Below are 12957 nucleotides of genomic sequence, written 5' to 3'. Positions count from 1 at the left end.
CACAGGTTCATTAACTTTAATCTAAACTATTCACCTTTAAAATGTCCGAAGCTAAAGTCCTATTTGCTGAAAAAAATTAAAATAGGACCAATTCCAGTAAAATTAAAACGTTTTTGAGCAAAGCTAGGGAAGGAGAGATGTAGCTCAAAGGGTTATTAAAATCAGCAACGCTAATACCAAGGCTTCTAAGGAAACAAGTAGAAATTCAGAATTTTAAAATTCTTAACCAGTCCTGTCAATTTTTGGAGAATTCTTATATCCCCTTCGCGCTCTTGCGTAAATGCACTCTTAAATAATAAGTACTTCCATTTATAAACAAATTCTAGCTTAATAACCCTGTCATGTTATATATTTTATTATGAAATTCAGCCAATACGCGGTACTTCGGCTAAAAATAACTTAGTAACCTTGTCCATTCACAAACGCAAACTAACCTTATTAACCTGACATAGTTGAACACACGCCTTCTTATATACCTCATTCATCATAAACGCTTGCGTACTTCATTATCCTCTCTCCTTTTATATGCCACAACTGTCATAAAGAATGAGAGATTAACGAATATCATTTTTGGCCATTTTCAAAAAAATAAAAACATTTTATATTTTGCTGTTATAGAAAATGTTTGTTGCTACCGTATGAGTGGTTTGAGGTGACACAGAGTAAATGAAAATTCATTATCACATTTAAAATTAAATAATTTAAAAATGTCAAACCACTACGCTGAAAAGAAATTGTTCGGTATCAACAAAGGTATTGAGTATTTTTTACTATGCAACAAAATGTATTTTTAACGTTACATCGTTTTTAATTGGCTTTTGCAAATGTTTTCAAAACGAGCGTCGTAATCTTTGTTTGGCCTGAACCCTGGAGTCGACCAGAAGCGATCTTGACCTTTACAAAGGTGATCTTCTTAAGTGGAACTTCATTAATTATTTCCGGAAAGGAGTTAAGCCAATAAGTCTTAAATATTGCCTTGAAAATAGTTTGACGGCCTTAACCATTAACTTCTCAATCTTAATATATTTCACTCGAAAAAGACTCTAATTTTAATTCCTTTTAATGATCAGACTTAACAATGCACTTTTTTCTTCATCTTTCAAAGTGCTTTTTACATACACTCTTAAAAAAATTCATCCAAAATTGGAGAAAAAAGGTTCCAATTGGGTGACACTGAGATAGCACCTTTTTTCATACATTTTTGGACGAATTTTTGGACGTCCAAAATTGGACGTGAAATTATATATAATAACCATATCCAATTTTGTATTGAAACTTTCCTTTTTGGGCAAATGCCTAAACAATTTTGGCAGTACAATCGTCCAATTTTGTGAATGAAATCGCCCGATTTTGGGAGTATAATGGTCTATTTTTGTAAGTATAAACGCCCAAATTTGGAAGTATAAACGTCCAATTTTGTGAATGAAATCGCCCGATTTTGGGAGTATAATGGTCTATTTTTGTAAGTATAAACGCCCAAATTTGGAAGTATAAACGTCTAATTTTGGGAGTATAAACGCCCAAATTTGGAAGTATAAACGTCTAATTTTGGGAGTATAAACGCCCAAATTTGGAAGTATAAACGTCTAATTATGGGAGTATAAACGACCAATTTTAGGAGTATAAACGCCCAATTTTGGGAGTATAAACGCCCAATTTTGGGAGTATAAACGCCCAATTTTGGGAGTATAAACGCCCAATTTTGTAAGTATAAACGCCCAATTTTGGGAGTATAAACGCCCAATTTTGGGAGTATAAACGCTCAATTTTGGGAGTATAAACGCCCAATTTTGGAAGTATAAACGCTCAATTTTGGGAGTATAAACGCCCTATTTTGGGAGTATAAACGCTCAATTTTGGGAGTATAAACGCTCAATTTTGGAAGTATAAACGCTCAATTTTGGAAGTATAAACGCCTAATTTTGGGAGTATAAACTCCCAATTTTGGGAGTATAAACTCCCAATTTTGGGAGTATAAACTCCCAATGGAAGTATTAACGCCCAATTTTGGAAGTATTAACGCCCAATTTTGAAAGTAATTTTGCCAACATTTGCAATTTATTCGTACCTTTTTTTATTACTATTACGGAATTCTATTCTATTGGAAATAATTTATTCATTTCGGTATTAATTCTTACTCAAATTTGGCTTAAAATTCTTATAACCACCTTAATATTAAAGAAAATTTGTGAGATTTTCTTCCGACTTTAAAAACATATCAGCCCAATTTTGTTTTAAAATTAGCTTACTTTTCTAATCCATGTCTGTTATAATAAAAAAGCTTAATTCCAATTAATAAAATGCATCAAAATTTAATGTACTATTATTTTCCAGTTTCATTTACAAAATTCATTATAGGTATAGAAATATATTCGGCATTAATTTTAAAAACTACTTTTTGCAAATATTCAAAAGTCTTTTTAAGCCCCTTTGGGTATTGTAGTTGAAAATCGTAGTAGGCAGCAAACATGGCAGTAATGCCGTGTTCCAAAGAAGAAACTTCAAATTTATGACCCTCAATCTCGACATCGACTAATGATGTGAATAGATCTGAGTTTTCAAAACACAACGTTGGTGTTGGAGTTTCAGGTGTCTAGAATTAGAAAATTTATTTAAATAAATTTTATATATACTGCTATAAAATTAGCTATACTCAAAAAATTGAGAAATCCTTACTCCTAAAGAAAAGAAATTCTTCATTTGCTCTCCAAACGCGCATGGAAGAAGTAGCAAGCAAGCTTTAATTTCCATTTCTATAAATTTAATTTTTTTAGTATAGTATAAAATCTAATTTTTATTAACAAAGTAATTTTGTCAATCTGCTTTTGAAACAAATTCCTAAATTCATACGTTTAAAAACGTCTTCAGAAGAAACAACTTCGCTTTGCTTTAAAAGCGCCAAAATTCCTTTTGCCTTTGGTTTGTTTCTAATCGTAAACAGAATCTTTTTCGCAATTGGTTCGAAGTGGTGAATTAAAATTTTTTCGGCGGATGGTCTGATGTTATATAAGAGATTTAACTCTTTTATCAACTATTAAAAAACCGAATTATTTACCGTAAAACTATATATCAAAATTATTGTAGATATACCATATTTCTCTTTTGAAGCAAAGGAAATGTATCCAATACTACGCTGAGGCCCTCTTCAAACACTAAATTTTGTCGATATGCGGCCGTTCGTAACATTTTCTCCTCAACAATATGTTCGTTGGAATTGGCTTTATCTAGTTCGAGGTTTAAAATTTTTAAATGAGCCTTTATGCTTTCGTCGTCTTCTGCCATTCCAGTCAAGAGCTATAATGTTTTTAATTTAAAATTAGAAAATTAACGAGATTATTCAAATAAATATTAAATATAAAAATTCTAAAATCGAAATTAAAAAATATTTCGACTATTTTTTCTATTTTACCATTGGACTACTTCGTTTAATTTTTATTGGTTTCTCTGGAAGATTATTTTCAATCGAGTTTTCTACCGATGGAACTTTTCGCTTTCGGTTAGCGTTCTTTTCAATCTGCAAATTTTGTTCATCTTTGGATTCCAAACTTTTTTTCTGTTTTTCACGCTCATGAGTGAATTTAGTTTTAAGAGCTTCCGTCCAACATTCCTGATAAATAAATATTGAATAATACTATTTAGTGGCGAAGCCAGACTTATACGCCCGGAGCATTTCACAAAGTTTGCGGCTCTCTCACGTAGCATTCAATTTCAACATTTAAATTTACCCGATACAATACATCATTCAAAATAATTAATTTTTAATTCACCCCCTGGTAGATACGACACTGATACTTTTATATCAATACTCACATTCTAATCTAAGAGAAATACTTACATAACCAATTCTATTTCGAATCTTTAGTCTGGATTCCATGAAAGGATGTTCTGTAATCATGGCCTCCCCAATGTGGTTATACTCTTTGGAAGTTGGATACCTATAATATGGGGGGAAAAATCAAAACTCCATATTTTACAAAATCTTAATAATCACATTGTATATCTAGAGATGTCTTCGTATATTATTCTGACAATTTTCGACTTATTAGGTCTGGAAAAAACCTCAGCATTTTTTGTGGCAATCATTTTGTTAATATCCTTGGGAAATCTTGGAATTATATATGGTCTGGGTATTGCAGTATTATCTATACTGGAACTAACATTCAATGACGAAGTGCAGGTTTCTAATTCCGTAGGAGGCGTGTTATTCAAGCTAAATCAGAAAAAATCTATATAATAATGAAAACGTTTTATTTTCAAAAATACCTTTCAGGAAGTGTGATTTCACTGAGGTTGTCAGTTGGTTTTTCAACATCCTTAGGAATTAAATTAAGCTTGGACTTATTAGGAGGCAAACCAGCACTGAAGTCGTGATCTTCCCAATCTTCAAAGTCTTTATTAAATAATTGCACTATTCCAATAATAACATTAGCAAAGAGACTTTGAAGTTTTTTTATGAAATCGTCTTTGGTTGTAGCTTCTGGACAAGAAAAACACTTTTTTGACTTATTACAAGTCACGTGATAGTTCATTGTAATACGTTTGACACTGTAACAATTTTTTTTAATTATTTTTTATTTTAAATATTTTGATTGATACACCGCAGAGTAAAAAATTTATTTAATTTAAACATTATGAATGTCACAAATTCTATGGTTCAAGACAACAACATTTTTGTTATTTAGTTTGTATATTTGCATTGGGAAACTATCTATTTCATCACCTGGTTTAAAAAATTCCCATACGTCTATTTCACCGATTTCATAACAATTCTGATGGCTGATAAACTTAATACAGTGGGTCAGTCGGCCACATACAATCCACTCGTTATTTATTTTAAAAATAAAATATATTTTGACAAGCAAAGGAATTCCGTTACCCGAAACTGAAACGCAAAAGAGGAAGCCTATTTTGTACGTTACACAATCAATTCTAAGAACTGAAACGAACTGAGAGATTAAAGGATTTTTTAACGATTTTAGATAATTGCGTAAAGATTCCTTTAATAAAATGGGAAGTTGAGAGAAACTGAGCTTTATTGACTTTGCGTAGGTGTTTACTTCCAAACCCTTCTCACCACTTCTTTCCCAACACTGTAACATTTGATGTCTTTTTGAGAGAGTTGTGCCAATATTGATGAAGTTGTGACACGCGCTTGCAATATTTTTGAAATACTGGTGTTTTGCTTCGAAGCGCATGCACCAAAGACGTATTAATGGGCCATAAAATAAAATAAGTCGGGCATAATGGGTCAAATAGTGAAATTTAGGAGTGAAATGTGCATTTGGTAGCTCTTTAAACAATTCATTTAAGTCAATGATAATATCATAAAGGTGATGCAACCAATATTTGTCAATGACTGGTGCGGTTATAATTTCTTTAATTTCCGCTAATATTGAGATTAATTGCCAATGTTTGTCCTCAGCAGCCATTACAGAACCAAACATTAAAGGAAAAAAATGTAACAGGCACATTTTTTGAGCTGCCGTGCCTACCAAATTCCACCCTTTCCCTGACAATATTCCCTTCGTAATTGGAACACTTTTATCTTTGACATGGAGATCCCCATACGGAAAATTTTGAATTGTAAAATTAACATAATCTAGAGAACATATATTGTCAACCATATATTTTATAGTTAATTTTAATATGTTGGGAACTATTCCTTCAAAAAAGTCATGCATAATATCCGGTGGGAGGGCTTCAGTTACTTTGAAATCAGTTAAAATAGAAAATGCTGAGGGCCCTTTAACACCATATATACTCGAATTATCAGGATTTTGAATCACCGCATCTAAATGATAATCATGAATTTCTTCTGTTCTCAAATTCATGTCATTTTCATCAAATGTTATGGATATGTGATCTTTGGTTGCCAAACAAAACCGACATATCCTCCCGGAAGAAAAACATTGTGAGAAATTTCCAACAGAGTGACTTGAAAGATTGTCCCCTGATATTGTAGCTAAACCACCCTTAACTAAAACATTTCTAACTTGAAAACCTTCATTACGAACAGTATTTAGATCTTCTAACAAGGGCTTCAAGCATTTACTATATCCATATTTTGTGAGGGTTGGATATCGTATAACTGCAGCTAAATTTATGGCACTTAGTTTGCTTCGAAACTTTGGGTGTAAATTTCCAAGCGTGTAATACACTAAAGTCACCTTATGTTTTCCCCTTTTGGCACCTAAGGGGTTATTTAGTTCCACTTCGTCTAAATAGAAATGAAGCCTTAAAGCTAATGGATTTTGACCAAAAAGTGGGTGGTCTTTGCACATTAAGCCTTCATGATAATCAGACATGTATCGCTCATTTGTCGTCTTTGGTTTTGAAAATTCTTCCCAAACATCGTTATGATTCAACATGTACTTAAGAACGTCAATAATTGGAACATAGCTCATTGTTTCTCTGAAAACTTTCTTATTTAATGTTCTTGTTCCTAACAAAAAGTCAACAGGCTCAACTAAATTTAAGTTATCTTTGCAAAATTTATTTAAACCGTACTCTGTTTTCATTATGGCAGTTAAATCTCTAGTTAATTTCCTAATTTCAGCATCATTTTGATTATTCCCGATTCCCCTGACTTGATTAACAACTACTTCAATTGAACATTCTAAAAGTTTTGCAACATTTTCAGATATTATACTTGCTACACTATTAGGAAGTTTGAATTTTTCGCGAATCCCTAACACTGTTAAAGCTGCTTTCTTTTCGAGACCAGATATATCTTGATCTTTCATTTCAATTGTATAAACATTTATTTCATCACTGCTTTCTTCGTCGTTATTGACTATATTGTCTTGATCTAAGCCGTTACTCATATTAAAAATTTCATTGCCCTCTGTTGATACTCCTTTATGCATATGTTTTCTGTACACATGGGTTCTTAATGACTCAAATATTTCAAATACTTTAGGGCAGGGCTGAAACGCGCATTTATATCTTCTGTTAGGTTCTGGCAAATGTAGAGTTCTCAAATGTTTTAGCCACAAAAGAGGCGTGTATTTTTTTGAATTACATATAGAACACACGTAAGCTACCATGACGAAAAAATTCAGTTATTCTCAGCTTTATGACATCTAATCCCAAAGGAATTCCTTCAAAAAATAAAAAAAATTCACAAAAAATACATTTTTGGGAAGTCAATTAAAAAGCACAATCCATTTTAAAAATTGTTTTTCTTTATAAAATCATACTAAGTGCGAGGAGGGCAATGACACTGACATTTAAGTCACTATTTTAATATAAAATGGCATATTGAACCACATTCAATTAAATATCATAATTTAACATTCAGACTAAATACACTCTTTTTTTGGGAATTTTGCTAGGCGCGTTCATGTTGAGTTTACCCCTCTTAACCCCCCTTAACCCCCATTCTCCATATCCTGGGATCAAAGATCCGATCCTAAACCCCCCGGTGGTTCCAGGTAATGGCCGACAAGCCGGCGGCCAAAAAGAGGGGTTGAAAAGACCGCGAAAAAGAGTGTATAAACTTTCAAGAGTAAATTTGAGTCAAAATTGTATGCTATAACGAAGTTCGATGTATCGTTTAATAACTAAATTTGACTTTTATTAAACGAAGAGTAATTAACTATAAATAGTACTTATCTTTTCTAATTCCTATTTACATTAAACCCTAATTCATAGCATTATTTTACTATGCAGTGTATAAAATATGTATAAACACGGAATTCAGCGTAATATTTAAAGATTACATTACCATATATATTAAATAACTTCCTATCCCAACCCTGCTATAGCCGTTGGTATAGTTTTATTTTAGTTCAGTATAATGTTTTATTACAAAAATTTAAGTTTTGTATAGCCAAAAGTTATATGGTTTTCTGTTATAAAATAAAAACTTCTCTGTTCTATAGCAATTTAACAAATAACACACACGCAATGCTAACGTCCATTTTGTTTATATTTTTAAAAGTCAGAAGATTCAACTGAGATAAATTACTTTTGTGGACTGCTAGCTTTTACCAAATAATAATAATAATAATAATAATAATAATAATAATCAGCTAGGCTAATACCCAAGGCACCACCTTAGGCCTAAGTCATCATGCGACTTTTGAAGCCCTTAATTCAGGTGGCCGGGTTACAATGCGTAGGAGGGTGGTGGCAAGCCCTGCATGCCACGAGATCGAGCCAATAGCTCCCTACACTAACTATTACCGTTAACCTAGACAAGTTTTTATGGAAGGGGAAACCGAAGAACTCGGGGGAAAACCCCTTAAATGTAAGGTCAAAAGCGGATTACTCTTAGTCAACCTTTTTTTTTCATTTTTCAATAGGTTCAGGCACTGAAAAGTCCGTTTCACTTAGGGGGTGAGTTTACCCCAATGAGAGAGCTCCGACCTAATCTTTTTTAAATTTATATTTTCAACTGTTCCTTAAATTAAACTGATTAAATTTTATGAAATTATCACTGCTATATAAATAATCTTAATTAAAATTAAAACGTAAAGTTTTATATAAATTAAACTTCAATAAACATATAAAGATAAATAAGTTCAATTTAAATACGCTATATTTCTAAATTTAACTTTTACTTAAATTAAATAAGTTCAAGTAAATTTATAAATATAAGTGGAAATTTATTTGGTATTTAAATGGAGCTTATTTAAATTTGTAAATAAACTGAATAAATTTTTTCAATTTGACTGGTTTTTCAATTAAAGTTAATTAAATTTATAAAATTACCTAATACCTAACTAATCCTAATTGAACTAAAATAAAAAAATTGACTAGTCTATAAATTAAATATAACTGGAATTTGTTGAGGTTTGGGGTTTTACTTTCTTTGGTTTGGGAACTTAATTCTACTATAAACGTTATGACCCGTGGGTCGACAGCACTATGGTCTCTACCCTTTTTTCTCCTAGTGTCGAATTATATAAATAATTTCTCACCACCCTTCGTTTGGTTTTAGTTTTCTTGAGAATAGACATCTCGCCTCGGCGAGCTCGACCAAACCGACCGCTTTCATTTCACGAAAGCTCAGTGACGCCAACCCGACCCCAAGCCCCCTGTCGTTACCCCTTGCTTCTTATGGTGAAACAAGGTGGTTTTTCCTGGAAATTTTGGAGTCGAGAAACGCCGCCGGCAGCTTGCTATTTTAAAAATATATGAAAGGAAAGGGAGAGTGCATCCCATTGTCGAGACAGTCGAGCCCCTAGGTCCCCAAGTGATATATTACTCTCCGCGACCCTCAGGACCTTGAAGCTCGACCTTGGGGATTTTTCAGAATTTAAATTAAACTCACTTAAATTTAACAATTACATTCATAATTTTAACTGGTAATTAAATAATCAGTTAAAATTATCAACTATCGAATGTAAACATTTATATTGAAAATGAACTACAATGAAATTTAAAATTTTACTGGAATTTATAAACTTAAATGGCATTTCAATTAAAAAGTTCAATTCAATTTCAACAAAAATTTCACTGATACTTTAACTTTATGAAATTTATAATTTTAACTGAAATTTTAATAAACTTAATTAATATTTTTAATTGGCATTTCAATTAAAATTATTGTATAAACTAAATCGGTATTTAAATTTAATTTTAATAGTAAACTTTACTGGTATATAATTTAAACCTTAATAAATTTCTAAATCTAACTAATGGTGCTTTTAAGAATATGTATATTAACGTATATCGCTGAATTCCGTGTGTGGTGCGAAATAAAATAAAAAAGTGTGGTCTTACCTTTTCTCCCAAATCCAAGATAATTAAGAGCAACGTCTATATAAAATGTAATCTTATTGATTATATAACTTTATTTTGTGTATGTTTGAGAGAGAAAAAGAGAGTAAATATATTACTCTCAATTTATGATAAAATATATGCTTACCTGAAAAATAATTGGTTCCAGTCAGCAGAAGTGGTATCCAAACAACTAAGGATTTTATTCTAGGAACTTCGGTAGAAATAAAGACCGATAACGTTCCCGTTTAAAATATATTGCGATAGTTTAGTCACAACAAAATTTATCATCCGCCTTGCTTCTTCGAGACTTCGTGAAAAAGATATCCTCCGTAAAAAGAAAACTATATGTAGGGCAAGGTCGCTTACGAATGACCGCTCTATATTCTTTGGCTTGTAACCTTGAGGAAACAGCAAGGAAAACGTCGCCCCTCCCCGGTCAAACCACCTTTGCCCCTTTTCTACATTCCTTTCCTCTATTGTTCAAGCTTTTAAATATATATTTGGCCCGTTTTTGCCACGTAAATGGACCCAATATAGAAAAGTAAAAGTTTTTGGATGTAAAAGACCATTTTTGGATCCCGATTTTTGTATGCTCCAAATTTGGACTGTTTTCTACAAATTTGGACTGTGATTGGAGCCCGTTTTCTAAGAGTGTAGTATCTTTATAAATGGAAAAATCGTTGAACGAAAGTGTTTACTAAGATTTAATTCTAGCTTCCACTTATTAAGACATGGTCAAAATAGACAATTTTAAATGAATTGAGAAATACGACCTTTTAAAAGCTTAAATGTAAGTTTAAAATAATTAATAGTTAAATTCAAAAAAATTACTCTCGGACCAAATCTCACTACCTTGCCACCACCCTCCAACGCATTGTAAACCGGCCACTGATAATAATTTCTTATTATAATTATAATTAATAGTAATTGGTTCATTATCCTTTTAAGAATGGGTATTGGTTTACCAGAAGTGAAGTTAGGTGTCAGGGTTATCAGAGTGTAAGAAAATATTGTCGAGTTTAATAAGCTCAGAAACTGATTCTCCTCGAATTTGAATACCTTCGAAAGACTTCGGTTAAAAGTTAATCAAATACTGTATATAAATAGCGCATTCAAGCACGTCTAGAATTATTAATTTCTCTATGGCCAGTTTTTTTAAAAAGGTGATTGCAATGCCGCAAACTGATTTGAAAATTGGCAAAGATTAATCAAAGCTTTATATCAGCGGTTCCCAAAAGGTGTTCCGCGGAACCCTGGGGTTCCGCGGAAGGGTCACAGGGGTTCCGAGAATTCGCAGCGCGGTCATCTTTGGTCGTGGCAACAGTCTTCTAAGATAAGTAAAAAAATGAGTTGGGGTTCCGCCAGTATTAGCTGCATAATTTAGGGTTCCATAGGAACAATAAATTGGGAACCGCTGCTTTATATAAGGATAGTGGAAATCTTGCAGAAATGTCCTTTAGTTTAGATGCCAAAAGATTACCATAGCGCGTTACGTATTGTTAACAAATTAAAAATAAATTATTCTTATTTCATTTTGTAGCTCCTATCAGGAATTTATTTTACTGACTAATTATTTACAGTTTTAAATCCTGATAAATTTAACCAATAGTTAAAATGACGGGGCGCTTATAAAAACCGTTTTTGTCTGGTCTCAGTGTAAGAGACTATCTTACATAAAGATGTTCGTTTTGAGAAAGATATCAAATGAGAAAGATTTAATAAAAACATATTTATTTTTTGATAAAGATTCAAGATAAAATAGCTGATCTTAATATATTTAATAATAAATATTTGGAATAAAAGGTGTTCTGGAAATTATTTCAGTTTGTTCGTATTGGTCCACTTATTTTCCGTAACAAAAGGAAAAACTATTTTTCCTATCCTGTAATCCGTAGAAAAAGGCTCATTGGTTAACATGGCAGTTCCTGAATTTCTTCGAACTTGTGCAAAGTGATTTCCACATTTAATTATTCACAAAAGGGATTCGAAGAAGTGTGTTTTTGGCTTAAAGGAAGTCTAAACGTCCCTTAAGAATGTAACATTTTGAATGAAGTGCCCTCTTTTTCCTCAAGATTTTTTGAGTTTGTTAACCCCCAACCTAAATTAAAGCTTTTTCGGTAATTAAATGCATATCGATGGAAAAATTGTTATTCGAGATATATGTAATAAAAATAAGAGAATCTTAAACATAACGTCAGCTTTTTCCAATTTGATCCCTTTTGATCGAAAAGGTTTTTATAATTTTTAAACTATTATTTAGATATATTTATTTTTATTTATTTCAACAAACTATCTCACACTATTTCTGTTGGTAATCAATTAAATATGAAAATGCATTTTAATAAATGTTTTACAGAACAAATGGTTTAATTTCCACATGGTTAATTTTAATAATTTTGTTTTTGGTATCGTTGGGATAGATACAGCTACATTCCATGCTAGAATAATTTCTAATTAAGAAATTAATATCTGCATTAAGAGATTAAATTTTAAATTAATAATAAACTACCATTGTCCAGGGAAATTGTTATTAAATATATTCAATTACTTTTCCTAAGGAGCGTGAAAACTATTCGTAGGCGCTTACGCATAATATTGAATGTTAAAACAGCAATTTTTAAAATAAAACTTACAGCACCCTTTGATATACCACCCGTCCGCTCTTCCAATATCTGACATCTTTCGCGAGTAACCTTTTCCTTCAATCAAAATTGCCCGTTTCTTCCCCAGTTTTATGCGAGCGCAACCCAAAGGTATTCAATTTCTGTTAGTGGATTAGAATAATGAAACGAGGTCATACTAAGAACTGAATCCCTACGTACGAAAATAAATGTAAAAAAATATTTTAATTTATTAATCATAAATTTTTTTTCGTGTTCATAAACGTTTGACCTTGATCCTGACCTAAAGTGTATTCTTGAGCAACTCTCCAGGTTAAAGGACTATTATACGTATAGGTCGTTATATAAAATACGGTAGGTCATGTGACAATGTTTTGTTTACGTAACTTAGCTGTAACTCTTGAAGGTAGAGTACGCGCTGCAGTCGCGAGACCCTTTGGAAAATATAAAACACGCGTGAAAAACACGCGTGCAAGTAAAGTACTTAAATAACTAGCAGATAAAAACATTTTTCTTCTAATATTTATTGCTTTATTATATCGAAACACCTATTCCTGCTTGGTCATTAAAAAATATTAAAAATTATTATCATTCGCAAAATATTTAA

The 12957-nt window shown here is 31.8% G+C and overlaps 1 protein-coding gene across 1 annotated transcript; it reads right to left on the bottom strand.

The window, feature by feature from the left end:
* Nucleotides 1–3758: 3758 nt before the first annotated feature.
* Nucleotides 3759–7046, bottom strand: LOC149931587 (uncharacterized). The gene is made up of 5 exons (XM_090158003.1): nt 5075–7046; nt 4264–4408; nt 3992–4210; nt 3836–3935; nt 3759–3770 (listed from the first exon to the last, which is right to left on the bottom strand). Exons 1-5 carry the CDS (start codon nt 7044–7046, stop codon nt 3759–3761), a joined length of 2448 nt encoding a protein of 815 aa, XP_090014129.1.
* Between the last annotated feature and the right edge of the window lie 5911 nt (nt 7047–12957).

The sequence above is a fragment of the Leiobunum rupestre genome, chromosome 9 (assembly GCF_980474605.1).
Source record: "Leiobunum rupestre chromosome 9, qqLeiRupe1.1.hap1, whole genome shotgun sequence".
NCBI classification, from domain to species: Eukaryota; Metazoa; Arthropoda; class Arachnida; order Opiliones; family Sclerosomatidae; genus Leiobunum; species Leiobunum rupestre.
The sequence above is the reverse complement of the archived record's forward strand: the minus strand, read 5'-3'. Positions and strand labels throughout refer to the sequence as shown.

Excerpts from the sequence above, each read along its gene's own strand:
- LOC149931587 (XM_090158003.1), bottom strand. The coding sequence starts at position 7,046 with ATGGTAGCTTACGTGTGTTCTATATGTAATTCAAAAAAATACACGCCT. Across the intron at positions 4,409-5,074 it reads ACAGTGTTGGGAAAGAAGTG|TGCAATTATTTAATAAAGAC; the intron begins GTGAGAAGGGTT and ends TTATTGGAATAG. Across the intron at positions 3,936-3,991 it reads GACATCTCTAGATATACAAT|GTATCCAACTTCCAAAGAGT; the intron begins GTGATTATTAAG and ends CCCATATTATAG.